This window comes from Lasioglossum baleicum, unplaced genomic scaffold, assembly GCF_051020765.1.
Source record: "Lasioglossum baleicum unplaced genomic scaffold, iyLasBale1 scaffold0047, whole genome shotgun sequence".
Taxonomy (NCBI): Eukaryota; Metazoa; Arthropoda; class Insecta; order Hymenoptera; family Halictidae; genus Lasioglossum; species Lasioglossum baleicum.
The window spans coordinates 282708-310706 of NW_027469107.1; the positions used below are offsets into that span (position 1 = coordinate 282708).

The 27999-nt window shown below is 44.2% G+C and overlaps 1 protein-coding gene across 1 annotated transcript; it reads right to left on the reverse strand.

Moving 5' to 3' along the window:
- Positions 1–1900: 1900 nt before the first annotated feature.
- LOC143219539 (uncharacterized) lies at positions 1901–11333 on the reverse strand. The gene is made up of 2 exons (XM_076445474.1): positions 10654–11333; positions 1901–3142 (listed from the first exon to the last, which is right to left on the reverse strand). The coding sequence occupies exon 2, from the start codon at positions 3118–3120 to the stop codon at positions 2041–2043; it is 1080 nt and encodes a 359-aa protein (XP_076301589.1). The 5' UTR covers positions 3121–3142; positions 10654–11333; the 3' UTR covers positions 1901–2040.
- Between the last annotated feature and the right edge of the window lie 16666 nt (positions 11334–27999).

Below are 27999 nucleotides of genomic sequence, written 5' to 3' on the forward strand. Positions count from 1 at the left end.
TGAACGGGCGCCAGGTACTATACCGTACCACGCGAAACTCTCGAACGATTCGTTCGGTTCTCAAAACGGCGTCGAATCTGCGAACATCGTTTAGGCCGGTGACGGCCGCGAACAGGTCCAGGGAACCACGTGAGGAAAGGAACGGGGCATTCCCCGCGACGAGAACGTTTCTCACGGTAAATGAAGCTACTCGGTAGATCTCGGGCAAAATATAGTCGTTTATTAAAACGAGATGGTCATACAATCCGCCGGCCGTTGCCGGCGGTAGTCAATAGCTTTGCCGGCGCGAACACGAAAGTGACGGCGGCTGTTCGGCCGATCGCGCGGAATAACTTCTATCGCGTCGAGCTCGGTCGTCACAGGACTTCGCGTGAATTTACAAGCCACGAGGGCACGAATTCGACCGAGCTCCGGTGACGTACGCGTTCCTAATTCGAGACTGGGCGAAATGTGCGAACGGTGAACGACACGAAACGAATACGGCGCATTATCCTCCCGAGGAACGATCCGAGGGTAACCCGAAGAATTACCGGGCGAATATCGTGGGTCCCGAATAACTCGTGCACGAGGATTCGGCGACACACGATCCGCGGCCTCGCGAGCCTCTCAGGAGAGCGACTCCTGGTCAACGGTAAACGCGGGGAAACACGCGGTACACCGCGGTACGAACTTTCGCGAACTCAAATAACGTCCCCGAACCAACACGAACTGGTCACAAAAGATATCGAAATAAAGCCTGACCGGCACTTACCAATTTCGCTGTACTGGCGGCTGTCGCAAAATACTTTGTTCACTCGCGGTCTAATGGTTCGCACGTCTTAACGGTAAACAGTCCTTCGACCCAGTGGCCCAGTTCGAGATGGTTCGGAACGCGGAAGCGAGTTTTCCCCCCACTCTCGTCTTCGGCGACGCTCGGGCCAATCACGTTGTTTCTGGGCGCAGGGACGACTCGATGACATGTCGGCCCGGGCCTTCGGTATTTTCTATTTTCCGAAGCCCGGCCGATATAAGGCGGTAAGTCGGCATCCATGGATCCGAGCCGTTCCGGTGTAGCTCTCATGGCATTTTCCGGATGAGACGTCGACGAGGGTGGACTGCTGATCGTCCTTATGTTTAACAGCCTCGTCGCTTTCTCCGGGTTGACAGATCCGGGCTCGGTCCAATCCTCGCCGTCTTCCTCGCCAGCGGCGCCCTGTGATTGGTGTTCCGAGCGTCTCCGCTTGCGGCCTTCCGCCAATCGGCGGCCGGAGACAGGTATCGGGCTCCTCGCCGATTTCGGTGGTTTCTGAAAACTCTTGTCGCGCCCGGCGGCGCGACATTCAAATGCGATAATTCTATTCTTTTGGGCGTTCGGATGTCCCAGGGAGAGCGCTCGTTATAACCGTTTCGTTATTATGCCGCTTTCCAGTGACCCGGTCTTTCGCTTAAGGTTCGGAGTGACGTAGGCGGAATCTGCCACGTCACAACTCCTCCCCCCCCGAAAGAGACCGGGGCACCGGTGGCAGTTACCAGCCAGGCTTGTTCGCGAGTTCGGGGACGAACGCTCTTCCTCGGATCTTCCTTTACATAGGGACGGACACTGCAGAGACATACACGCTTCTCCCCATCACCAATCCAGACGAATATATCCTTCAAATTGTTGCTTTTCCCTGATGTGGGCGGAGCCTGATGACACGACCGGTACCTAAGGGAGAAAACCGGATTCGCTAAAGTTGGGTTCCGCTGAACCCTGAGGAACGTAGGGATCAGGGTTAAATAATGAAACTACAGTTGGGGCGACAACTCTTTATTCGCGCCCCCTGGCGCTTAATACTGGTGTCCCTCCCACCCTCCGAAAATTTAGTCTTTTATAACAAAATATACGATATTGCTAACGAAGGGGGGAGGGACCGGTAAACAAAATAATCAGTCTTTTTCTCCTCTTACCATCTGGGAACAACCAAGGAAACGCAGGGAAAAACAAAAATATTCATGTGTCCGGCCTTACCCAACTTGGGACTGCTGGCGCTGTCCTGTCGCTCACTTGTGGCGGGTCGACCCCTAGTAGCGGCCGTATCGAGTGCCACTGCACTCGGGGCAGGTGTCCACTGTGTAATAGGGACGTCCGCACCGATAACAATACGGCCACTTCTGGGGTGCAAGGCACTCGGAGTGGCAGTGCCCCACCACGCGACAGCGCCAGCAGCCCTCCTCCACTTCGGCGCCTCGCCGGCCCACTTTTCCGCGCCTTTTCGCCGTACCCCTTTGTTGCGGTCTTCCTTTCGGTACTTCATTCCGTCTCGGGGTCGGGATGGAGTGCAAGGTTTCTTTCCTCGGCGGGGCTTGTACTGTTACCGACGTGCCGTTCATAGTTTGGGCCTGTATATTTAGGCCCACCCTGTGTACCGGCTGGTTCGATATATCGCTCCTAAGGGCCCTCCGTATTCCATTTTCCCAGGCTTCCGTTGTCTTGCGGTGCTCCTCTCGGATACGTTTCATTCGGTCCTCAACAGACTCGGCGGTCGGTTGTAGCTTCGGTACCTCTAGTCCTGTTGGCGGTATCGGGGTCGGAAGTGCTTTTTCCCCAGATGTTACCGATGGCGCTGTCTTTGGGCCCGGTTTTGCCTTTTCTTCCCGCTCCCTCTCTGACGGTAACTTGCACCCACGCCCTACCGTACACCACCTTCCCTCGTTCTGTAGGAGCAGCTCCTTCACTAGGTGGCTCGGTATTTCTATGGGTCCTGCTGCTCTCTTTGCCGGTTTCGATGGTTCCGGTATTGCCTCCTGCTCTTTTCCCGTCTCGGCGGCGGTGTCGGCCTCCTGCTCCGCCTGCTGTTCTTTTTCCGGCGTATGTACCTCCGGTTCCGGATCCGCCGGTTTGATTGCCACCTTCTCTTCTATTTTCTGCCACTCAATTGTGGTTGTGGCCACGTACTGCATTTTTGTGGAGGATGCGTTGGAGATTTCCTCCCACGGTAGCTCTCCGGTAAACTCCTCTCGTATTTGGTAGTATTGTTGTTCCGGGGGTCCGTGCGGCCGGTACTTAATGGACGCCGTTGCCGCGCGGGTGCCCCTCGGTAACGGGTGCAGCCTTTGCAATCTCTCCACTAACGACTCCATCGTTGTCTTCGTGGAGTCCATTTTTGTTTTTGGCTTCGGTAGTCTGTTGAGAAAAGAGAGGCTATGGTGTTAATCTTTGTTTGTGGGTGTATAAGTGGGGAAGTATGGTTTGAGGTCCGATATGTGCGCTTTGCCGAGGTTCTTCCCCTCCTCGGTGGCCAAGTTATAGACTCCCGGTGACAGTTTTTTCGTTATTATTACCGGACCAGTAAATTTCGGTGATAGTTTCGCCGCAAAATGGTTAGCGGCTGACGAAAGTATTCGCTGTCGTTTCATAACCCTGTCCCCTACGTTAAATTCTCGGTTTCTCCGTCGCAAATTATAATGGTGCGATTGTTTCCGATATGCGTCCTCGAGGTTTTCCAACATCCAATGCCGCAGCGTCGGTAATTGCGACACCCGCTTCTTCCAGCTGTCATTGGATGTCACCTCGAGGTCGATCGGAGGCTCGACGTTAGCCCTCGCACATTTTGCCGGTCGCGGCTCTCGCCCGAAATTGAGAAACGCTGGGGAGGCTTGTAGAACGGAATGGTGCGCGGTATTATACGCAAAACGAAACTGTGGTAAATTCAAGTCCCAATCTCGGTGGTCCCTCTCTATATAAGCGACGATCATCGTCTTCAGGATCCGATTCACTCGCTCTACTGGGTTCGCTTGCGGGTGGTACGGGGGGGTGGTACTTAATCGAATGCCGTATTCGTCGGCAAGTTCCCTCAGAGTCTTGTTCGCGAACTCGGTACCGTTGTCCGTCAACAAGACATCCGGGGTCCCCCATCGCGAAAAAATTAACCCTTCCAGGGCGTCCGCTATTTTCGGACCGGTTGCACGTCGAAGCGGGGTGCACTCTATCCACTTTGTGAACAGATCCTGCATAACGAGAAGGTACGAGTTGCCGGACCTGCTCGGAGGGAACGGGCCCATAATGTCGGCAGCTACTACTGTCCAGGGCATGTCGACTCTGCGCCGACCCATCAACCCCGGTGGGAGTGTTTGTTCCACCTTCGTGAGCTGACAGGTATTACAGCGTCTTACGTATTCTACTGCCGTTCTATACATGCCTGGCCAGTAGTAGCGGGTGGCGATACGATGATAGGTCTTTTCGACCCCTAAATGCCCTGCCTGCGGGTTGTCGTGCGCCTCCTGCAGGATCTCGGTTCTCCGTTCCTCTGGGATTACGAGTTTCCACTCGTTCCCGTCGGAACCCAGCGTTTCCGCGATCAACGGATCTGTTCTTCGACAAAACAGCTCCCCGCCTCGAATTGCCCAGTCCGGAAATTTCTCGGGATTTTTCTCGACTTCCGCAAATTTTCCCTCGTACCACTTTGGGCGAACCGCGGCCACGATATGAGTTTCCCTTTCGGTATCCCCCTCCCCCTCGTAAATACGCGAAAGTGCATCTGGCACTTTATTAAGGGCTCCCTGCCGATATACTACTTGGAAATCGTATTCCTGCAGCTGCAGGGCCCAACGCGCTAATCGACCCGTGGGGTTTTTCAGAGTTCTCAGCCACCGTAAACTGTTGTGGTCCGTAATTACCGTAAATGCGTACCCTTCTAAATATGGTCGAAATTTCTGTACTGCCCAGACAATCGCGAGACATTCGAGCTCTGTAGCGGAATATTTTCGCTCCGGTAATGTGAGTGATCTGCTCGCGAATGCTATTACGCGTTCGACCTCATCGACCTCTTGCGTTAATACCGCGCCTAAACCTACCGTGCTCGCATCCGTCTGCAGGGTAAATGGGGTTTCGAAATTTGGGCACGAGAGGGTAGGTGCCGAAGCGATCGCGTCCCGTAAGGATTCGAAGGCGCTTTGTTGGGCGTCCTTCCACTCCCATTCGCGATCTTTACGTAATAGACGGTTCAGTGGTTCGGCAAGTGTGGCGAATCCCGGAATGAATCTCCTGTACCAGGAGGCCATCCCGAGAAAACGCCGCACCTGCTTCACCGTTTTCGGCGGAGGATACGATAAAACGGGTTGGATTTTCTCCGCGTCCACCTTTAATCCCTCTCGGCTCACCACGAAACCCAAATACCGAACTTCTTGACAGCAGAACTCGCACTTATCAGGATTTATCATTAGACCGGCTTCCCTGATTCTATTCAATACGCGTTTGAGCCATTCGAGATGTTCTTTGAACGTTTTGGTGACGATAATTATATCGTCTAGATACGAAAACGCGTGAGGCTCCATTTCTGGGCCTATTAACCGGTCCAATAATCGCTGAAAGGTTGCGGGTGCTCCTGTCAGACCATACGGCATGCGGCGGAAATGGAAAAGACCTTTTCCCGGTACCGTAAAAGCTGTTATTTCGCGGCTTCCTTCCTCTAACGGAATTTGGAAGTACGCTTGACTGAGGTCGATGGTCGAGATATATTTCGCGGCCCGTAACTTGTCTAGGATTTGCGTCATGAGCGGTAACGGATACGCATCTTTCTTCGAGACCTCGTTAACTTTTCGGAAATCGAGACAAAAACGGTATTTACCGTTGGGTTTCTTGACCATCACGATCGGACTTGACCAACCACTTTGCGATGGCTCTATTATTCCGTCGGCCAGTAGCTTATCTACTTCCTTATATATGGCCTCCTGTACTTTCGGGGAGACGGCATAGTATCGCTGTTTAATCGGAGGATGGTCGCCCACATCGATTCTGTGGCTAGTCAAGTTCGTCATTCCGGTCATATCGTTAAATTCCGGTAACGTGGTCTCGAGAAACTCTTTTAATTGCCGTTTTTCGGCTTCCTCCATCGTTTGTAGACCACAACATACGGTGTCGGGGTTAGTATTCTCGAAAGGGAATTTCTCATTTGGCCGTTTCGCAAAATACCACACTGAATTGTGGTATTCGGCTACTATGCCGAACTTCGCGATTGAATCGGTTCCTAATAGCAGGGGTGTCACCAGATTGTCCAGGACTCGCGCAAATATATCGCGTTTCTCTCTGCCTATTCTTAACGAAAAACGTGCCTCCTCGATTGCTCGATCTACTGCGCCGGTGGCGAGGAGGAAATAGCAAGGTTTATCTGTTGTTCTAATTTCGATAATTCTATCCTCGACGTTCTCGAGGGTTTCTCGGCTCACAAAGGTCAGCGACGAGCCCGAGTCTATTAAAGCGCGGGTCGCGAAATTGCCGATGTACGCGTCGACGGTCAGTAGAGGCGGTCGGTATACATCCCCATTTACTATTACGCGGGCCGATATTAGTTCGGGTGAAGTCTCTCCTGACCCCTTGATCGACTTCCCCCCTCGTTTCCCGACCGTTTACTGCACCTTCGGCAGCGATTTATTGTAACCCCCTCCGCTCCGCATCCGTAGCAGTGCAGTTGCGGTTCTTCACGGCAGTCTCGAGACAGGTGACCAGTCTTACGGCAATTCCAACATTGATGCTGGTACTTCCCGGTAGCACGCGGTTTATCGCGTCGCGGCCATTGTTGCACCGCCACGGCTGCAGTCTCCTTCGGTGTACGAGCTGGGGGTTCGCGGGATGAGCTACGTGATCTGTTCCCGGGTCGGTATCTGTCGTGTCCCCCCGGCGTCGACGACAGTTGTTTACCTGCCCCCGACTCCCGAGGTTTGCGAAGTGCCGATCCGGTTCGAGATTCTTTACGGAAGGATCGGGAGAGTCGACCGCCCGACTCGTCACTTTCTCCCCCGCTAGCGGAGGATACCGCGTTCGCGTACCCAAAAGTGACCGACTTACCCCTTCCGGGTGCTTTTACGCGTGAATGTCTACTGGGATCGAATGCTAACCCGGGGTGCACCATTTCCGATGGTTTGGGATTCCCCCGTTTTCTACGCTCTTCGACCCGGTCCGCCTCCACTAACCTATCTGACGCGTCATCGACCGTGCTTAACGACTCTCTTGCTATCGCTTGTCGTAACGATAATTTCGCGCCTTCATACAATATCCTTGCCATTCTCTCCTCTGACCACCGCGGCTGTAATTTATCGAACATCGTGGTCATGGCCATTATGTACTCGCGGACGGGCTCTGTCTCATCCTGGAATCGTTCTCTAATGTTCCGTTCCAGGTTGAATTGGTATTCGGGGTCCCCGAAAAATTCTCGAAACGCGGTCGCGAATTCCGCCCAACTCCCACAACGACTTCCCTTGCGTTTGTGCCAACGCTTTGCTGTGCCCCCGAAACAAACTGCTACGCAGTCGATCAATTCTATATCGTCGATGCCGTGATACTGTTTCTGGTGTTCGAGGTCCTCCAGAAATTCTTCTGGGTCCTCTCCCTCTTCACCGGAGAATTTTAGCCTCCATCGCCTAATTATTTCGGCGATGGGGGTTCCTCTATAATTTAACTCTCGGGGTCTCGCTCCGCGTGGCACTTCCGCGTCGGGGTCGTCGCGTGATTCGGGATTCGCACGGGATTCGGGGTTCGTGCTCGGCATTCTTGGTACCGGACTACGGCGTCGTTCGGGAGACCAAGGTCTCCACCTTTGATCCTGCGGGACTCTCAAACTAAATTCGCGGGGCGGTGATCTGCCGCCGCTTTCGTTTTTCCCTTGCTGACTAATGCGTAAGGCCGTTATATGGTCTAACGCGTCCCCGTAGTCCGATTCTCCTCCGTCGTCCCCCTGTTCCTTTTTCGGTAAATTTAACGAACTTCTCATCCTGATTCGTGAACCTCGACACCCAATTCGAAACAGAGTTTCCGTAACCGCGGCCGTATGACCCGAAATGGAATTATTCCCGATATATCGCGTTTTAGACAGAGAGGGTGCGTTTTCTTTTTCGTATCGCTAATTTTTCTCGTATTTATTACGACGCAAATTTTCCTTTTACCGACACGAATTCCGACTTTACCTCTACTTACTGCCTTTCCCCCAGCCCTTTCTCGTTCTCTCTATCGCGCCAAAAGGGGAAAACAACAACCCAATCCAAAACACTAAATCGGACCCTTTTCGTCAATTTCCCACGCACCTGCCCGTCGACAGTATTACTGCGCGGTCGCTAAGATACTACCGGTAGATTTTCGCAAATTATTCGCCAAATTTCCTCAAGAAACTCGCTAAAAGGTGACCATTATTTTTCCGCAAATTGTTCGCTAATTTCCGAAAAACAAAGCTCGCAAAGTATCTACTACTAGGATCCCGCAAATCTCTTTATTTCCGACTAGCGCTAGTCGTTTCACTAAAATATTTCATAAAAGGGCCCCCGCAAATTTTAATTACCTGTTAAACTCTTTAGAGTTCAATCGCAAATGGGTTACATTCGTCTAGACTACGGACGATATACGGACGACAAACCAACTTCCTCCACCACATGTATAACACAAAAAAAAATTTTATAAAAAAAAACCGTTTGCATGTGGGGTCAATTTTTGGGAAACAGCATGAACATAATCAAAATATAACAACGAGGTGAAATTATGCGAGAATATCGCAGCCGCGGGTGGATTACGCTATATGCGGTACCTTCCCCGCGACCGAGAGTTTTCTCTCTATTATCAATTCCCAATAATTGCAATTAAACAACCGTGTGCCATTCCGAGAAAAAAAAGAAACAATTTGCATAAATTATGACAATAAGTTCAATGTTTAAATATTAGGAGTTGGTGATTATTGAGGAAAGTGGAATGGTATACAAGAGGAGAATAATATGAGAAAAATGTATCGGTATTGTGGACCTTTACGGGCGGACCACCTCTAGGGGCGATCCTAGTCCCGTAACGGTATTACCCACAATAAACAATTTATAAATTGTCCTTCGTATTGGGGATTATTGGGGCGAAACTCAAGATTCCTGGGCGGGTCACGCTCGGTGGTGTGTCCCTCTCCCGCGAAATCAAGTGTTACCCCTCCGCCAATAACGAGGTCCAAACACAATTAAATAAACACAGTAAATATGCACAGTATATAATAAAAATTTTTCCAATGAAATAATAAAAAAAAATCAGACTGCGGAGGAAGCGTGATCGGTATTGATTAACTAACGTAAATTTTCTATTAGTTTTTTGATTTTGTTTAGTCTTGTATAAACTTTAATTATTTTATCTGTACTATGGCCAACGTCGACTAATGCCAATTTGTCAACCTAGAGTTACACTATTAATATCAGCAACAAATTACCCGAAGGTCCGTTAATATTTATTAAATAATGGATTGATAGTGGGATAAACCATGTTATCCAGATGAAGCTAAATGAGGTTATCAAAATTATTACTATTATTATTAGCAAATAGTATGAAATTGCGCTAAGAGTACGCGCGATCACGTTTCCTTTTCTGACCCTCAATCCTGAAAATAAATTTTGTACACCCGGTATATCGTAACGGTGGAATGGCACACGAAATTCGAAAATATAATGAACAAAGGCCTTCGTCAAGGACCTTGAACAGAGAACAGGCTGTTGTAAATACGACGTGGCACCGTAATATCTTTTCAACAGCCTGTTGCTGTGTTTACGAGGTGTTGGTTCGTTGGTTCGAGCGAGACAAAGAAAGTACCGCTCAAGGACGGGTCGTGTTTCTCTACTACGCGACCGTTTCGTTCGACCGATTCAAATTCACACGTTTCGCCTTCGAAATTAGAATTTTCCCGTGAGAGCCTCGAACTTCCTCACGCGTCTCTTTTTTAAAAAGCCTATATCAAATCGCTTTTTACGGCGAGATTTCCGCAATGTTCGGGCGCCAATTTGTCACGTCGTTTATTTCCCGGCGAACCGAGAGATAACCGCCTTCGAGAAATTATGGCCTTGCGACCGGGCCACGCTCGGTCGCGCGACACGTGGTCCTCTCGAGACAAAAGATCTTCGCAGATTCGAACGGAACGACAAATTTGAACACGAAGTGAACGGGCGCCAGGTACTATACCGTACCACGCGAAACTCTCGAACGATTCGTTCGGTTCTCAAAACGGCGTCGAATCTGCGAACATCGTTTAGGCCGGTGACGGCCGCGAACAGGTCCAGGGAACCACGTGAGGAAAGGAACGGGGCATTCCCCGCGACGAGAACGTTTCTCACGGTAAATGAAGCTACTCGGTAGATCTCGGGCAAAATATAGTCGTTTATTAAAACGAGATGGTCATACAATCCGCCGGCCGTTGCCGGCGGTAGTCAATAGCTTTGCCGGCGCGAACACGAAAGTGACGGCGGCTGTTCGGCCGATCGCGCGGAATAACTTCTATCGCGTCGAGCTCGGTCGTCACAGGACTTCGCGTGAATTTACAAGCCACGAGGGCACGAATTCGACCGAGCTCCGGTGACGTACGCGTTCCTAATTCGAGACTGGGCGAAATGTGCGAACGGTGAACGACACGAAACGAATACGGCGCATTATCCTCCCGAGGAACGATCCGAGGGTAACCCGAAGAATTACCGGGCGAATATCGTGGGTCCCGAATAACTCGTGCACGAGGATTCGGCGACACACGATCCGCGGCCTCGCGAGCCTCTCAGGAGAGCGACTCCTGGTCAACGGTAAACGCGGGGAAACACGCGGTACACCGCGGTACGAACTTTCGCGAACTCAAATAACGTCCCCGAACCAACACGAACTGGTCACAAAAGATATCGAAATAAAGCCTGACCGGCACTTACCAATTTCGCTGTACTGGCGGCTGTCGCAAAATACTTTGTTCACTCGCGGTCTAATGGTTCGCACGTCTTAACGGTAAACAGTCCTTCGACCCAGTGGCCCAGTTCGAGATGGTTCGGAACGCGGAAGCGAGTTTTCCCCCCACTCTCGTCTTCGGCGACGCTCGGGCCAATCACGTTGTTTCTGGGCGCAGGGACGACTCGATGACATGTCGGCCCGGGCCTTCGGTATTTTCTATTTTCCGAAGCCCGGCCGATATAAGGCGGTAAGTCGGCATCCATGGATCCGAGCCGTTCCGGTGTAGCTCTCATGGCATTTTCCGGATGAGACGTCGACGAGGGTGGACTGCTGATCGTCCTTATGTTTAACAGCCTCGTCGCTTTCTCCGGGTTGACAGATCCGGGCTCGGTCCAATCCTCGCCGTCTTCCTCGCCAGCGGCGCCCTGTGATTGGTGTTCCGAGCGTCTCCGCTTGCGGCCTTCCGCCAATCGGCGGCCGGAGACAGGTATCGGGCTCCTCGCCGATTTCGGTGGTTTCTGAAAACTCTTGTCGCGCCCGGCGGCGCGACATTCAAATGCGATAATTCTATTCTTTTGGGCGTTCGGATGTCCCAGGGAGAGCGCTCGTTATAACCGTTTCGTTATTATGCCGCTTTCCAGTGACCCGGTCTTTCGCTTAAGGTTCGGAGTGACGTAGGCGGAATCTGCCACGTCACAAAGTATAGAAAAGATAGTACAGGAGAAAAGAGTGGGAGAAATTGTAGAATGGGTTAGGAGTATAGAGAAAAAAGGAAAGAATTAATCACAAGAGATAATCAAGAGAGAGGCGGGATTAGCGGGGAGACATTGGGATTGGGATAGATCAACATAGACAATAAGGTATTTGATGTGGCATGCGATATGGATGGATGGGTGGAGGAACGGATGAATGGATAAATAGAGGGATGAATGGCTTCGAGAATTATAATCCAAGTCCAATTTCTGGGCCACGAGGCTGAGATAAATAAATAAATACGTATTTACTTACTTACTAAAAGTTGCATTTTACAACATCTTTATATGGGCCTACATTGAAAATTTAAAAAATACGTTTTATAGATATGTGTCAATTAAACATATTCTGAAAATTTCGTCAAAATCGGTCAACGTTGCAATAAGCTACAAACGTTTTAATATAAAATAATAATTCTTAAAAAATATTGTGTTATTTTACATCGATATACCCGACCCGACCCGTATCATGTTACAATGTTTCACTCCACTCCGCGGCAACCGAAGCCCTCGAGCTTCACTTCCCTTTTTTCCGTTCGTCATCATAGAATAGTGTTTCCTGAAAATAATGTCTCTGGCCAGACTCGAGTTTTCGACATTTATAGCAAGCTTGCTATAATCGTATTTTATTTGTCAAAATTTAGTTTTTCATTTAAAATATTTTGTTGTTAAAACTCATTAATAGTTTTAAATAGTACTTGAAATATTTAAAATGATACTGAAATATTGGAATATTACAATTTGGAATGAAGGTTCTAGCCGGACGAGGTAGTCCTTCGAATTATTAAAACAGCCGTTGCGCCATTCAATTTTCGGTCAATTTTTCCTATTTACTTGCATTAATTTAATCATATAACTGCATTTAATTGAAATTGATATTTGAGATTTTTTCCCGATTTTTTGGTTCAAAATGTTAATTACACAAACTGAAAAACACGCAAAAATTAGACAAATGCAGATTTTTTAGAGAAACTGAAAAATAGCATTGATCATATTTTTAGACTAGCAACATACCAGAACTTTTTTAACGACAGCGCGTAAACGACAAAGAGGGACTTTTCAATGACTCCAAGAAAAATGAAAAACTTAATGACTCCGAGAAAAATAAAGAACTTAATGACTCTGAAGAAAATGAAAAATTGAATGACTCCAAGAAAAATGGAAACTTCAATGACTCTATGAAAAAACTTGACGACACTGAAGAAAATGAAAAATTTAATAACTCCAAGAAAAATGGAAAACTTAATGACTCCGAGAAAAATAAAGAACTTACTGACTCTGAGGAAAATGAAAAATTTAATAACTCTCAGTTAATAAGCTGTCTTCAATGCCTCTTAAAAATGCAATTAATCATGTAGGGATTGATCAGGTGTTTCTCGCTATATTAAAAAATATTTACAAATCCTTTGACAAATTCTGCTTTGTGGCGTCAGGATACTGCTTTCCATCACAGTTTGTATAGTATACATATATTATTTCTCCTCTTTGTTTCTAGATAAAATTTTATTATGATCCTCCATTAGTTTAACGCCCCGTTCAGCGGTATCATTGACCACCTTCAGTCCATGTTTCAGTCAGACTACTTATTATTCATAATAACTTCTTTTTCCGATATTAGAACTATTCTTACCACGTTTTTATTAGCTCGCTTTCTTGTTCTTTTGTAGATTGGAGCGTATTAATGAATTTATTTATATGTAATATCTCTGCCAGTTATGTATATATGAAAAAACTCTTCAAACAAAAGTTGTAGTATATAAGGAGGTGGATATAGTATCAAAGGAAAAAAATTTTTTCAAAGTCATTATTTAAAGTTTTCAAGGTCACGGATGTTTTTTCTATCAACAACTGTTTATGCTATATATGGATTCTTAAAGAGAAAAAAGACAAATTCAACGATATATCATAACGTCTATTTATGTCAAGATTTAAAAAATTCCCATTTTCCATTAAAAACTCATTTTCCCATTATTCAAACGGCCCCAAAATTTTTCCAGACCATTTTCTCAACATTTGTCACAATTCTGGTTTACGGGACCAAAAAAATTTCATGGTCGAAAAATAAGGTCCACCCTAATGTTGCATATACGTAAATTACGAGAAGCAGTAAAGAGTGCTTAACGTCGAAGAAGAAAATCCGGGTAACTAAAACTTAATATGTACTACATTCCACGTTACTAGAATAATTGTAGTTTAATTATGATACATTTTATATCAACATTTTTTATTTACACCTGCTAGAAACGCCACTGTCTCGGAAGGAAATGGACATTCGAGAGAAGCAATGAAATTAGAGCATCATTGCGAAAAAAGATGAGTTTGCAATAACCTCAATATACATTTTATGAAATTCTATTATAATTATAGTTATGACTGTATTTTTTAATAAATAAACTTGTGTATGCTAGTATAAAATCAATTTATGTATATTATACAATTTATTTTATTATTTGTTTGACAACTAATAAATCTACAAATTGTTTCATAAACTAAAAAATACTTCCTGCATTTTCGTATTCTCCAATCAGTCCAAATATATACCATCAACCTGTTCTCGATCATATACCAATTTTTATTAATGCAATTATGACAGTAACAAAACGTTTCTATATAAAATGAATACATATTTTGAACATAGTTTTTACATTTTTAATTTTTTGGAAGGTTAAAAAATGTAATTAAAAAAGTAATGAAAAATAAAAATTAAAAAAAAATCCCCGCTGCACGGGGACTCGAATGCTAGCTCCAGATTGCGATTCATACGCTCGACGGCTCGACAGCCGAATTTCAGTTTCGCTTCCGCCGTAAAGCAATAGAACATGGCAACATGGCAAGTGCTAAAAATAGATTGTGGCTGGCATAAGCGCACAAGCAGCGCACACGGATATAGTAAAGGTACGCTGGTGAGTGTAGCGCGCGGGCGCGTTGCTAACACGATACAGTGTTTTCTGCACCGACGAAATGCCGTCGGTGGCCTCTGGTGGCCTCCTGTTTCTCACTCCAGTCAGAATATATCCTAGAGGGCGTAAGAGAAATATTCGAGCGACACAGATTGTCACAGATGTCGTCAGATGTGCTAACAGTAAAGTGGGTTCTGTTTCTTGCTAAAGATGATGTAGGTTCTGTTCCATGCTAAAGATGATGTAGGAGCTGTTCCAGGCTAAACATGATGTGGAGACAAAAGCGGCACGGCCAAAACCCGGGCGTGAGCACTCTCATATACTCTCTGCCCATAGTGAGAATATACGCTTGCTTGTTAAATCAATATTTTGTGTCGTAAAAGAACGATTCTCTTTTTTTATTAACAACTTGAATCCTATACAGGGTGTCTCAAAATTAGGTCCGGAGCCGAAAATGGGAGGTTCCTGAGATCATTTCAAGCGACATTTTCCTTTGAAAAAAAGTCGTCCGCGGCTTCGTTAACGAGTTATTAACGAAAAACACGGACCAATCAGAGCGCGAGCTAGACGCGTGCAGCCCGGCGCGCCGGCAGCCGAGTGTCGGTGGCACGCCGCGATGTCGTAACGAACAAAAGTTTCTCGATGATGTGAATCCTCACCAATTTTGATAAGCTTTGGATATGTTGTCAATACCATGATTCTGAACAACATTTCCCTTCACAGTTTCTGTCGATCGGCTTTAGTTTACGACATTATTGTAAAAATTTGTAATTGTAAATCGATCGATGTACTATTTCCTATTCGATTTCGATAATCTTTGGATATGTTGTCAGTACCATGATTCTGAACAACATTTCCCTTTACAGTTTCTGTCGATCGGCTTTAGTTTACGATATTATTGTAAAAATTTGTAATTGTAAATCGATCGATGTACATACTATTTCCTCGCCGATGTCGATGAGCTTCATTTCAAAGGAAAAAGATATTTAAAACATCGAATTTATAACATATTTCAAAGTCATCGGAATCGGTGAGGACCCACATCATCGGCAACTTTACCCGAACGATAGAAGAAGCACAAACTTATTGAATTAAAAACTCACTTATTCAGCCGTAAATCCATTTGACTACCATATACAACCACCACACTTTTACATAATCTTCGAATCGGTGTTTTCGAGAATCATATGATTCTCGAAAAATCAATATCTCCTTGGGAACGATTTCATTTGTTTTAAACGACGCCTTCATCGAATACATTGTACGCTGGGAGAGCACAGTTTCGCGCGGCATCGCGAAGAGCATCGAACTCTTTCCGCGTCGGAGTAAGTAATTTCGTTCGATATCGATACGAGTTATAAAAGTGTGCTACGAGTTCAACAATTATGTAAAAGTGTGGTGGTTGTATGTGGTAGTCAAATGGATTTACGGCTGAATAAGTGAGTTTTTGATTCAATAAGTTTGTGCTTCTTCTATCGTTCGGGTAAAGTTGCCGATGATGTGGGTCCTCACCGATTTCGATGACTTTGAAATATGTTATAAATTCGATGTTTTAAATATCTTTTTCCTTTGAAATGAAGCTCATCGACATCGGCGAGGAGATAGTATGTACATCGATCGATTTACAATTACAAATTTTTACAATAATATCGTAAACTAAAGCCGATCGACAAAAACCGTCAAGGGAAATGTTGTTCAGAATCATGGTCTTGACAACATATCCAAAGGTTATCGAAATCGGACAGGAAATAGTACATCGATTGATTTACAATTACAAATTTTTACAATAATATCGTAAACTAAAGCCGATCGGCAGAAACTGTAAAGGGAAATGTTGTTCAGAATCATGGTATTGACAACATATCCAAAAATTATCGAAATCGGATAGGAAATAGTACATCGATCGATTTACAATTACAAATTTTTACAATAATATCGTAAACTAAAGCCGATCGACAGAAACTGTAAAGGGAAATGTTGTTCAGAATCATGGTATTGACAACATATCCAAAGATTATCGAAATCGGATAGGAAATAGTACATCGATCGATTTACAATAATGTCGTAAACTAAAGCCGATCGACAGAAACTGTAAAGGGAAATGTTGTTCAGAATCATGGTATTGACAACATATCCAAAGCTTATCGAAATTGGCGAGGATTCACATCATCGAGAAACTTTTGTTCGTTACGACATCGCGGCGTGCCACCGATACTCGGCTGCCGGCGCGCCGGGCTGCACGCGTCTAGCTCGCGCTCTGATTGGTCCGTGTTTTTCGTTAATAACTCGTTAACGAAGCCGCGGACGACATTTTTTCAAAGGAAAATGTCGCTTGAAATGATCTCAGGAACCTCCCATTTTCGGCTCCGGACCTAATTTTGAGACACCCTGTATACTCAGTGATTAAAAACAAATGGAGCAAATCTGTCTACAATTTCCCCCACTTTGGGACAATATATTATTTCAGTATATTAATATATTATTTCCCTTTTATACTTTATATTATATTGAGCAATAATCTTTATTCTCAAATATATGCCTTTTGGCGTTACATTTTTTCTCTTCTTCCTACATTTCGACACATTTTTTTACATAATTACATTTTCTTACTTCTAGCTTATCTTAATATTTACATAACAATTTACAGACTATGTAAACACATGTAAAGACTATGTAAAGACATCTTTGTTCCTCTCTACTTTTTGTCCCTATCTCTCTTTACCCTCTCTTGTCCTGCGCTACTTGTACACTATTTTGTTTCCCACTCCTCTCTCTCTTTCTTCTCCACTCTTTCTCTGTTTTCTCTTAGCTTCCTTCCCCAATTTGCACCTTTTCCACTTTCGCCTAGTATTTCTTCTATTTTTCCCTCTATTTCTTCGATCTCCCTACATCTTCCTATTAGGTGCTCTAACGTCTCCTCCTCTCCTCTACACATCCTGCATACTTTCTTCTCTTCTTTTTCCCAGAATTTATTTACTCTTTCCTCGTTGCCACACCTCAGTCTTGCTATCGTCTTCACCTTATCCCCTTTTCCTCCTCTTTTTCCTATCAGGTATGTCGGTCTCCCCACCGTTCTTATCTCTTTGTACCTGGGCACACTTCTTGATTTCCATACTTTTTCTATCCTTTCTTGGTCCGGTACCTCCCTGTCTCTGCTTACTACTTTCCCCTCTATTGTTCCTTCCTCTTCTCTTAGTCTTACTATCTCCTTTACCCCCATTCCGCATCGCCAATAGTATCTTTTTCTCTCTTCTCCCCATGTATCTAGCTTTCCTTCTTCTTCATCCTTCCTTCTTTCTCTCCAGCATTCTTTTAATAACTTTCTGTTTCCGTCCTTACTAATTTTCTCCTCATATCTGACCGCTCTCTTGCCTGCTTCTATTCTTATCTTGTCTTTCTTCATTTCGTCCCTTACTATGTAGCCTGGTGTTGTTCTTTCTACACCCAGTATCCATCTAATGTATCTCTCTTGTAGTCTTTCCATCTCCTCTCTTTCTTCCCATCCCCAGATCTCTGCTCCATATAGTAATATTCTCCTCACCACCACGTCAAAAAGCTTCATTCTCCACGTCATGTCACATCATAATCCTCCCATTACTTTCCTAGCCTTTCCTACTCTTTCTTTTATGTGCGCCGTTTCACTATTTGTCCTATTCAGTGTGTAGCCTAAGTATTTAATTTCTTTTACTTCTTCCACCTCTTTATCTCCCCACTTCCAGATCTCTCTCTTTCTTTTTCCTTTTCCGTTACTGCATATTAATACCTTCGTCTTTTCGCTATTCACCTCTAGTTTTTTCCTCTCAAAGTATCTGCTTGTCCTCTTTATCATCTCTTTCAGGCCCCTCTCATCTTCCGCCATAAGCACCATGTCATCTGCATATCCTAGAGACCAAATTTTCTCTTTTCCAATTACCACTCCTCCGTCTTGACCCATCCTCAGCGTACCCTCCAGGTCTGCCACATATACAGGGTGTCTCAAAATTAAGTCCGGAGCCGAAAATGGGAGGTTCTTGGGATCATTTCAGGCGACATTTTCCTTTGAAAAAATGTCGTCCGCGGCTTCGTTAACGAGTTATTAACGAAAAACACGGACCAATCAGAGCGCGAGCTAGACGCGTGCAGCCCGGCGCGCCGGTAGCCTAGTGTCGGTGGCACGCCGCGATGTCGTAACGAACAAAAGTTTCTCGATGATGTGAATCCTCGCCAATTTCGATAAGCTTTAGATATGTTGTCAATACCATGATTCTGAACAACATTTCCCTTTACAGTTTCTGTCAATCGGTTTTAGTTTACGATATTATTGTAAAAATTTGTGATTGTAAATCGATCGATGTACTATTTTCTATCCGATTTCGATAATCTTTGGATATGTTGTCAAGACCATGATTCTGAACAACATTTCCCTTTACGGTTTTTGTCGGTCGGCTTTAGTTTACGATATTATTGTAAAAATTTGTAATTGTAAATCGATCGATGTACATACTATCTCCTCGCCGATTTCGATGAGGTTTATTTCAAAGGAAAAAGATATTTAAAACATCGAATTTATAACATATTTCAAAGTCATCGAAATCGGCGAGGACCCACATCATCGGCAACTTTACCCGAACGTTAGAAGAAGCACAAACTTATTGAATTAAAAACTCACTTATTCAGCCGTAAATCCATTTGACTACCACATACAACCACCACACTTTTACATAATTGTTGAACTCGTAGCACACTTTTATAACTCGTATCGATATCGAACGAAATTGCTTACTCCGACGCGGAAAGAGTTCGATGCTCTTCGCGATGCCGCGCGAAACTGTGCTCTCCCAGCGTACAATGTATTCGGTGAAGGCGTCGTTTAAAACAAATGAAATCGTTCCCAAGGAGATATTGATTTTTCGAGAATCATATGGCATTGATTTTTCGAGAATCATATGGCATTGATTTTTCAAGAATCATATGATTCTCGAAAACACCGATTCGAAGATTATGTAAAAGTGTGGTGGTTGTATGTGGTAGTCAAATCGATTTACGGCTGAATAAGTGAGTTTTTAATTCAATAAGTTTGTGCTTCTTCTAACGTTCGGGTAAAGTTGCCGATGATGTGGGTCCTCGCCGATTTTGATGACTTTGAAATATGTTATAAATTCGATGTTTTAAATATCTTTTTCCTTTGAAATAAACCTCATCGAAATCGGCGAGGAGATAGTATGTACATCGATCGATTTACAATTACAAATTTTTACAATAATATCGTAAACTAAAGCCGACCGACAAAAACCGTAAAGGGAAATGTTGTTCAGAATCATGGTCTTGACAACATATCCAAAGATTATCGAAATCGGATAGAAAATAGTACATCGATCGATTTACAATCACAAATTTTTACAATAATATCGTAAACTAAAGCCGATTGACAGAAACTGTAAAGGGAAATGTTGTTCAGAATCATGGTATTGACAACATATCCAAAGATTATCGAAATCGGATAGGAAATAGTACATCGATCGATTTACAATTACAAATTTTTATAATAATATCGTAAACTAAAGCCGATCGACAGAAACTGTAAAGGGAAATGTTGTTCAGAATCATGGTATTGACAACATATCCAAAGCTTATCGAAATTGGCGAGGATTCACATCATCGAGAAACTTTTGTTCGTTACGACATCGCGGCGTGCCACCGACACTCGGCTGCCGGCGCGCCGTGCTGCACGCGTCTAGCTCGCGCTCTGATTGGTCCGTGTTTTTCGTTAATAACTCGTTAACGAAGCCGCGGACGACATTTTTTCAAAGGAAAATGTCGCTTGAAATGATCCCAAGAACCTCCCATTTTCGGCTCCGGACCTAATTTTGAGACACCCTCTATATTGAACAATGTCGGGCTCATCGGGCACCCCTGTCTCACTCTCTTCTCCACCCAGAATGGTTCCGACATTTCTACCCCCACCCTCACTCTGCATCTCGTCTCCCTATATATTTCTCTTACTTTGTCTATTAACTTTTCTTCTATTCCCCTTTTTTCCATTGCCTTCCATAGTACACCTCTATCCATTCTATCGAATGCAGCTCTTAGGTCGACAAATGCCATGCATACTTTTCCCTTCTTTTCTTTCAACCTTTCCCCTACCACATGTTTAATTATGTACACATTATCCATTCCCCCTCTCTTTTTCCTGAAACGCGATTGTGTCTCGTCCAATCCTTTTTTTTCTTCTAGGCTTTTTATTATCCTATCATTTAGTATCATTGCGTAGATTTTGTACGCTGTCGCCGTCAGGGTCACTCCTCTGTAGTTCTCCGCGATGTCTTTATCCCCTTTTTTGTGTATGGGAACTACTACTCCGTCCCTCCATTCGTCTACGTATCCCTCTCCTTTCCATATCTTCCAAATAACTTCTCCTAGTTTTTCTCCTATACTTTTTCCTCCTGCTATCCATGCCTCGTTCTTTATCTGGTCTCTTCCCTCCGCTTTTCCTTTCTTCAATCTCTTTATTTTCTCCATCACTTCCACTTTTATTTGTGATTCCTCCTCTTCCTCTGTAGCGTTTCTTTTCACCCTTCCGCTTTCTTTCTCCTCTGCCAATACCTTCTTTCTCTCTCCCCCCCCCCTAATACATTCATGAAGTGTTTCCTCCATGGTACCATATTTATTTTGTCGCTCACCCTCACTTTTTTCTTCCTTTCTCTGTTTATGTATTTCCAAGCTTCCCCCTCGTCTCTGATTTCTTCTATCCTTTTTTCTTCTTTCTCTCTCCACTCTCTTTTCTTTCTTTCGCATAATTCTTCGTATTGTCTCCTCTCTTCTTTGACTGTTCCCGCTTCCACTTCCCCTCTCCCTTTCCCCTTTCCGATCTCTTTCCATGCCTTCTGCAATTTCTTTTTCCGTTCTCTGCATTCTCCGTCCCACCATTCCGTTTTCCCGTTTATCCATTTCTTTTTCCATTTCTTCTTCTTGGTTTCTTTTTTTATTGTTTCTGCCAGCTCTTTCCATTCCTCTTCAACTCCTTGTTTCTCCCATTTCATCTCTTCTATTTTTCTTTTGAATTCTTCCATCTCTTCCTGTCCCCATACCTGCACTTCTCTCTCCTCTTCTTCCTCTTCTTTTTCCCATTTTGCTCCTTCTCCTCCGATCGTCACTATTATCGATTGGTGGTCCGACTCTATCCTTCTTTCTATTTTAAATTCTTCTATCTCTTCCCATGACGTTTCATTTACTATTCCATAGTCTATCGTCGTTTCTATCTCGTTCCTGCTGAACGTTGTTTCCCCTTCTTCGTCTCCCTTCGTATTCCCATTCAATATTGTCCACCCCCTTTCCGTTACCATCTTCATTAACTCTAATCCCTCACTGTTCATTGTGCGATCTTTTGTTTTTCTCTTCACCCTCTTGGTTGTTTCCTCTTCTTCTCTATCTCCCTTTTCCCCTATTCTTGCATTAAAATCTCCTATTATTATCATTTTTCCCTCTTCTCCTTCCTCTCCTACCACCTTCTCTAGTTTTCTCAGTTTTTCCGTACTTCCTCCCCTGTTGTATACCGTTATTATCCTCCATGTTGTGTCCCCCATCTTCGCTCTTGTATCCCCTCTTCCTCTGTTTCACTTTCCTTTTCCACCGCTATTTCTTCTCTTACTCCTGTTATGATTCCACCTCTAGCTCTCCCTTTCTTCTCTACACGCTCTGCTCCTTGACATTTCCACTTCCAGCCTTTTGGCATCTTCCTCCTCCACCCTTCCCATTCTCTTTCCTCTATCCACGTCTCCGTCATCCCTATTATCTCGTATCCTCTTATATAATTCCAGAAGTGTTCCTCCTTGTCCCTTGTCCCTGCAACATTCCATGATAACACCTTCACTCCTTTCTCGTCTTTTCCTCCCTACCTTCCCCCTCTTTCTCCTCTGCCTCTGCCCCCTCTTCCTCTGCTTCCCTTTTCTCCGCTCTTTGTCTCCTCCTTTTCTATTAGCTGTTCTCTGAGATCGTTCCAAATCCATACTTTTTCTTCTATCCATATCTTCTTGTATCCCACTTTGGTTTTATTTCCCTTTTCTCTTTCTTCCCTTGCCCTATCTCTTATCGCTTCCTGTACTTCTCTTTCCTTCCTTGTCAGATCGTCATCTATATATACTTTCCTTCCTCTTAATTTCCTTTTCATATTCATCACTCTTCTTTTTTCCTCCCACGATCCCAACTTTACTAGGATCGCTCTCTTCCCTCTTCCAATCTCCGCGACTTCGTTTAACTCCACCCTTTTTTCTGTCATCTCCTCTAATATGGTCCTTGCCATCTGTTCGGTCTCTACCTCGTTTTCTATCTCCTCCCCTCTTATAATGACGTTGTTCTTTCTCTCTTGTTTCTCTTTCCTTTCCCACTCTGTCTCTAATTCTTTTAATCTCCTTTCCTGCTCTCTCTGTCCTGTTTCTTCTTTCACTCTGTCTTCTTTCTTTCGCTCTTTCCTCCTCTCTTCTATCTCTCTCAGCCAGTTCTCCTTTTTCTCCTCCTCTTTCTTTTCCCATTCCTTTCTCTCTGCTTCCAATCTCTCTATCTTCCCCTCCAGTCTCCTTCTTTCTTCCTTTTCCTTTTTCCTTATTTCTTCTATCTCTTTCCTTGTTTTGCTTGTAACGGGTCTTGTTCCCGGTCTTGATTAAATCTCGATCTGGATCTGGATCTGGGTTCCCTCCGTTGCTGATTAGCTCGCCGCGCCAGGATTCGTATACGGCGGAGAGAATAGTCGGGATTAGGAAGTACGGGGTGCGTAGAAATAAAGACACGTGGAATTTTAGATTAACATGCGCTCGCTGCCAGCGAGTTTCATTCTACCGCGATCGCGAGAGTGCGGGACGCAAAATATGTTTACGATGATCGCGGTGCTCGGAAATCGATTACGACGCGAAATCGGTCGGGAACGGAATCTTTTACCGGTGTAAACATTTATCGGTGTACAGGAATGTACGGCTAATACAAGTGAACAGAGTTTGGCAGGTGATACATTGTGGTGTAGTGTATGACAGTGAACTGGATTCAGCTGGTGACACACCGTGGCTGCGGGAAGAGGTGGCGACACGCCGTGCTCTCGGAGTCAGGATTCGGCTGGTGACACACCGTGGCCAGGAAGAGAGTGGCGACACGCCGTGCTCCCAGGATCAGGATTCAGGATGTGACAAGTGACATACCGTATCTAGAAGAGTGGCGACCCGCCGTGCTCTCGGAGGTGCATTCTCACGGCTGGCTTCGAGGTGTTCGCTAGGCGAAGTTATCTCGTTGTGGACAGCGTGGGAAACCTAAGTATGTCATTCGATATACTTACGATGGAGATGTCAACTGGAGCGTTCCTTACTAGGTTTGTGCTGTTGAATAGTTGTACCATGAATGCCGTCTCGAGCTCTCGCCGTGGCGGCTTTTATAGCTCGCGAATAGTGGTGGGAGTGGTAGCGCGATGCGGTGATTCGCGGATTGTTTCCAGGCGCGGGGGTGGCGCGACGCGGTCCGTCTCGGCGCGACGACGGGGGTACGGCGGTTTGTTCCGAGAAATGAACGACGGGTGATCTCGGTTTGGTTGTAACCGGATTGATCCGGTTTACGTTCTGTATAGTAACAGGCCTGTACGGTACAGGTCTGTTACATGCTTGCTTCTTCTCTGGCCTCTTTTCTTCCATCTTCTATCTCTCTTCTCATTCTTCTCATTTCCTCCATGAGTCCTCTCATTCCTTCCGACATCTCTGAACACATTTTTATCACCGTTACCATCCCTGCTTGTTCTCCCGTCCCTATCCTTGTTTCGCTTTCACTTCCTTTTTCCTTTTCATTTGAGGTTTTCCTTTTCTCCGGTGATCTCTGCGTTGCCAAACTCTTTTTAAATGCTCTAACCTCTTCATCTGTCTCTCCTTTACCTCCTTTCTCTTCTTCGTCCCCCTGTCTCTTTCTTTTCCATAACTCGAGCGTTTCATATGAAGCCGATCTCTCTCTACTCCATCCGAGTGCCTTCGGCGGTCTTCCCCTTCTTTTTCCTCCTGGTGAGTTTGCCGGTGTTCCCCACTCTTCTACTGTCCCGGCGTCTTCCTCCTCTGTCATCTCTTTCCCCTTCTCGTCGAGTTCTATGAGCCCGTCCATATCCTCCGCTACTCTCTCTCTCTCTCTCTCTCTCTCTCTCTCTCTCTCTCTCTCTGTCCTTTCTCTCACTCTCTCTGCCTCGCGCCTGCGCACTATATCCTGTTCGTCAACTTTGAGGTTATCTTTCCTGACCTGTTTCTCTCTCACTCTAGATTCCCTCAATATATTTTCTTAATATATTCCTATTCTTAGTTCCTCTTCCTTCTCTCCCTTTTTATTAACCTGTTCTAGTATTTTCAGGTCGCAGAAAAGCCCCTCATTTAGGCTATAAGCCGATGAAGGCGGGTTGACAGTGCAACACGCCGCCACGCACGTGTCTGCAGTTTCTGCGGAGATAACTTCCGAAATATCACGATTTCTTGAAATTCCCTTCTTCACTTCTTTGCTACACTTGTCCGCGACACACTGAGCAACTTTCACTATCTCTAGTCAAATGGAATTACCGCCAAATTTCACCAAAATCACAGAGCGATGATAACACACGTGCTATACAATGCGCCACCTTCCTTTCCATCCACTTTATACTATATTGATTAACTTCAAGTTTCTTCGTTGTATTGCTGGTTTCAACCCTTTTGTCATTATATCCGCTGGATTTTCGTTTGTCGGTATGTATTTTATTTGTACATTGCCAGCGTCCACATTTTCTGTAACTAAATGATAAGCAATATCAATATGTTTTATTTTATTCTTTTCCATCCTATTCTTCGTATAGTCTATTGCTGCCCTGTTATCAGTGTATATCTCTATAAAGTTTCCTGAAATCAAATAATTTATAAAATTAATTTCTTTTAAAAGCATTTTGACCCAAATGCCTTCTTTTACTCCTTTTGATGTTGCAATGTATTCCGCTTCCATTGTCGAAGTCGATGTTGATTTCTGTTTAGATGCCTGCCAAGAAATCGTATTGTTTCCCATTTTGACTATCATTCCTGAATACGATCTTCGGTCATCTAAATCGCTAGCCCAATCTGCATCGCAGTATATTTTATTTCATTTCCGGATTTTCCTCTTTCTCGTATGTTAATTTATAATCTACAGTTTTTCTTAAATACCTAAGAACATGCTTACCTTGCTCCCAATGTATTAAACCTGGATTACTGTTGTACTGAGAAAGTTTATTAATTGCAAACAAAATATCTGGCCTCGTGTGTAACGCCAAATACATTAAGGTACCTATTAAATTTCTATATGGTACATTTCTCATTTTGGTTACCTCTATCTGTTGTCAGTTCTTTTGATAGTTTAATTCCCGGCTCTGACGGCGTTAAGGCTTCTCTACACTCTACCATATTATAATCCTTTAATATCCTTTCGATGTAAGTTTTCTGCGATAACTTCACGTTCTTCTCATTTCTCTCTCTCTTTACTCCAAGAGCATAACTTATCTCTCCTAAATTGGTTGATTGGTACTTTGCCCCAATGTCTTGTACTAATTTATTCAGGGGTTCCTTGTCTCTGGAAAATATGAATATTTCATCTACATATAATATTACAATTGTCCATACACCCTTTATGTATACGCATCCTGATGCCGTTAGTCTTCTATATCCTAATTTCCGAAAGAAATTATCTATCTCTATATTCCAGTTTCTCCCAGATTGTTTCAATCCATATATCGGCCTTAGAAGTTTTACTATGGTGTCTTTTGTATCATTTTTAATCTTCGGTATTTTTATGTAAATATCCTCTCCTAAATTTCCATACAAGTATGCACATTTTATATCTATATGTCTCATGTGCCATTTAAAATCCAATGCTATTACCAACAGCATTCTAATGATTGAAAAACTTGCTACTGGCGAATATGTATCTTCGTAGTATATTCCCTTTTCTTGAGAAAATCCTTGAGCTACTAGTCTCGCTTTGTATCTAGAAACTTTTCCTTCTGCATCCTTTTTTAATCTGAAAACCCATTTACAACCCACACATTTTTATCATTCTAAAGTTATCATTCAAAATTCTTCTGCGAATTCGGCAATACAGCTTCTTTCTAAGTTTTTCTTTCGTTTAAACTATCCAATTCATTTTGAATGGCCGTTTTCCATTCGTTTGCGTTTTTGGAATTCAACGCTTCCTCTAAATTTTTGGGTTCTGTAATCTCTACATTATTTAATTCTACATCACTACATTCTAAGCTGTCATTATTAATATTTACATCTCCACTTGCCCTTATCTCGAGTTCTAAATTTCGTGCTTCCTTCCATGAGGGGGTTACGAATTTTTCTTTTCGGCCTTCCTGGTCCTCTCTTGACGGTTCCATCCCCCACTATCTTTGTAGTCTCTCCATTTTTACCACCAGTAGGAGTTATAAAATTCTCTTCATCGTGTACTCTTTCTTGAATGTGTATTTCCTTGTCAATTTCTTTTCCCTCCGATGAAATATCAATCAATTCTCTTCCTTGAAGTTGTGTAGCTTTTCCTTTTACCCACGTATATCCTATTTTATTTGCTGCAAATTTTACGTGTTTAGTAATTATGACTCGATTTGACTTTCTGTCCCATAATCGATACCCTTTTGTCTGTTGTGCATATCCTATAAATACACATTCTACAGCTTTATCACTTAGTTTATTCCTATATCTTTCAGGTATCCATGCGTATGCCAAACATCCGTATGTCCTTAAATGTTTAATACTTATTTTACTACCTGTCCAAATATTCAACGGTATCTCGTTATCTATGCTAGAATGACTAATCCTGTTTTTGATATACGCTGCAGTCATTACTGTCTCTGCCCAAAAAGTTTTTGGTAAATGCGCTGATCGTAACATTGCTCTAGTTATTTCCAAAAGAGTGCTGTTAATTCTTTCCGCGACTCCATTCATCTGTGGTGTGTATGTATTCGATTTTTCATGTTTAATGCCTATATCTATAAAGTATTGTGTTACGTCTTTGTTGACAGCAGACTGTCCACTTTATTATCTCATCAACAATACTTGAGATTCAAATCGAAAATAAACGAAAGTAAATACAAATATTCTTCGAATAAGAGTCTGCTCTCGAATACAATTATACTTTTTCTGGTCCTTCGCCCAATTAACTCACAATATTTATACTCCGCCCCACTGCTTTCTCTCTTAGTAGTGGGGCAATTTTCGGCTCAGCCCCCTCTCGCCGATCTCGCTTGGCTAACGGCCCCGGTTCGATCCTTACGATCTTACCGTGCTCGTGGACCTGGTTTCAGAGGGGGTGATCACAACCCCCTCTCTGTCTACCGGGCCTAGGCTGTTGTCAATAACAACCTTACCCGTGGCACTTTCAGGGTTTTCCGTCCATGTGGCAGTACGCCAGGAGTGGGTAATTTTGCCTCAATCGAGGCTACAGCGTGCATTTCGAATTTCGACACTCTAAATGCCCTTCCTAAATTCTTTAGAAAAATCTTGCGGAAAATCAGTGTCGTTCGAGCCGCGGTAGAGAGAACATCTCCAAAGACTTGTCAATTCAAAGATAACGGTTGCTATTAGCTGTGTTTTTAATAGTAATATTTAAACTAATCACTAGACTACGGATCTTTATGCAAAATGAATGTTGGCTGCCGCTATTACAAGGGACAGGAGCCAGACAGACATTTGAT

What these genes read in the sequence shown, in the direction of transcription:
- LOC143219539 (XM_076445474.1), bottom strand. Translation starts at nt 3,120, where the DNA reads ATGGACTCCACGAAGACAACGATGGAGTCGTTAGTGGAGAGATTGCAA.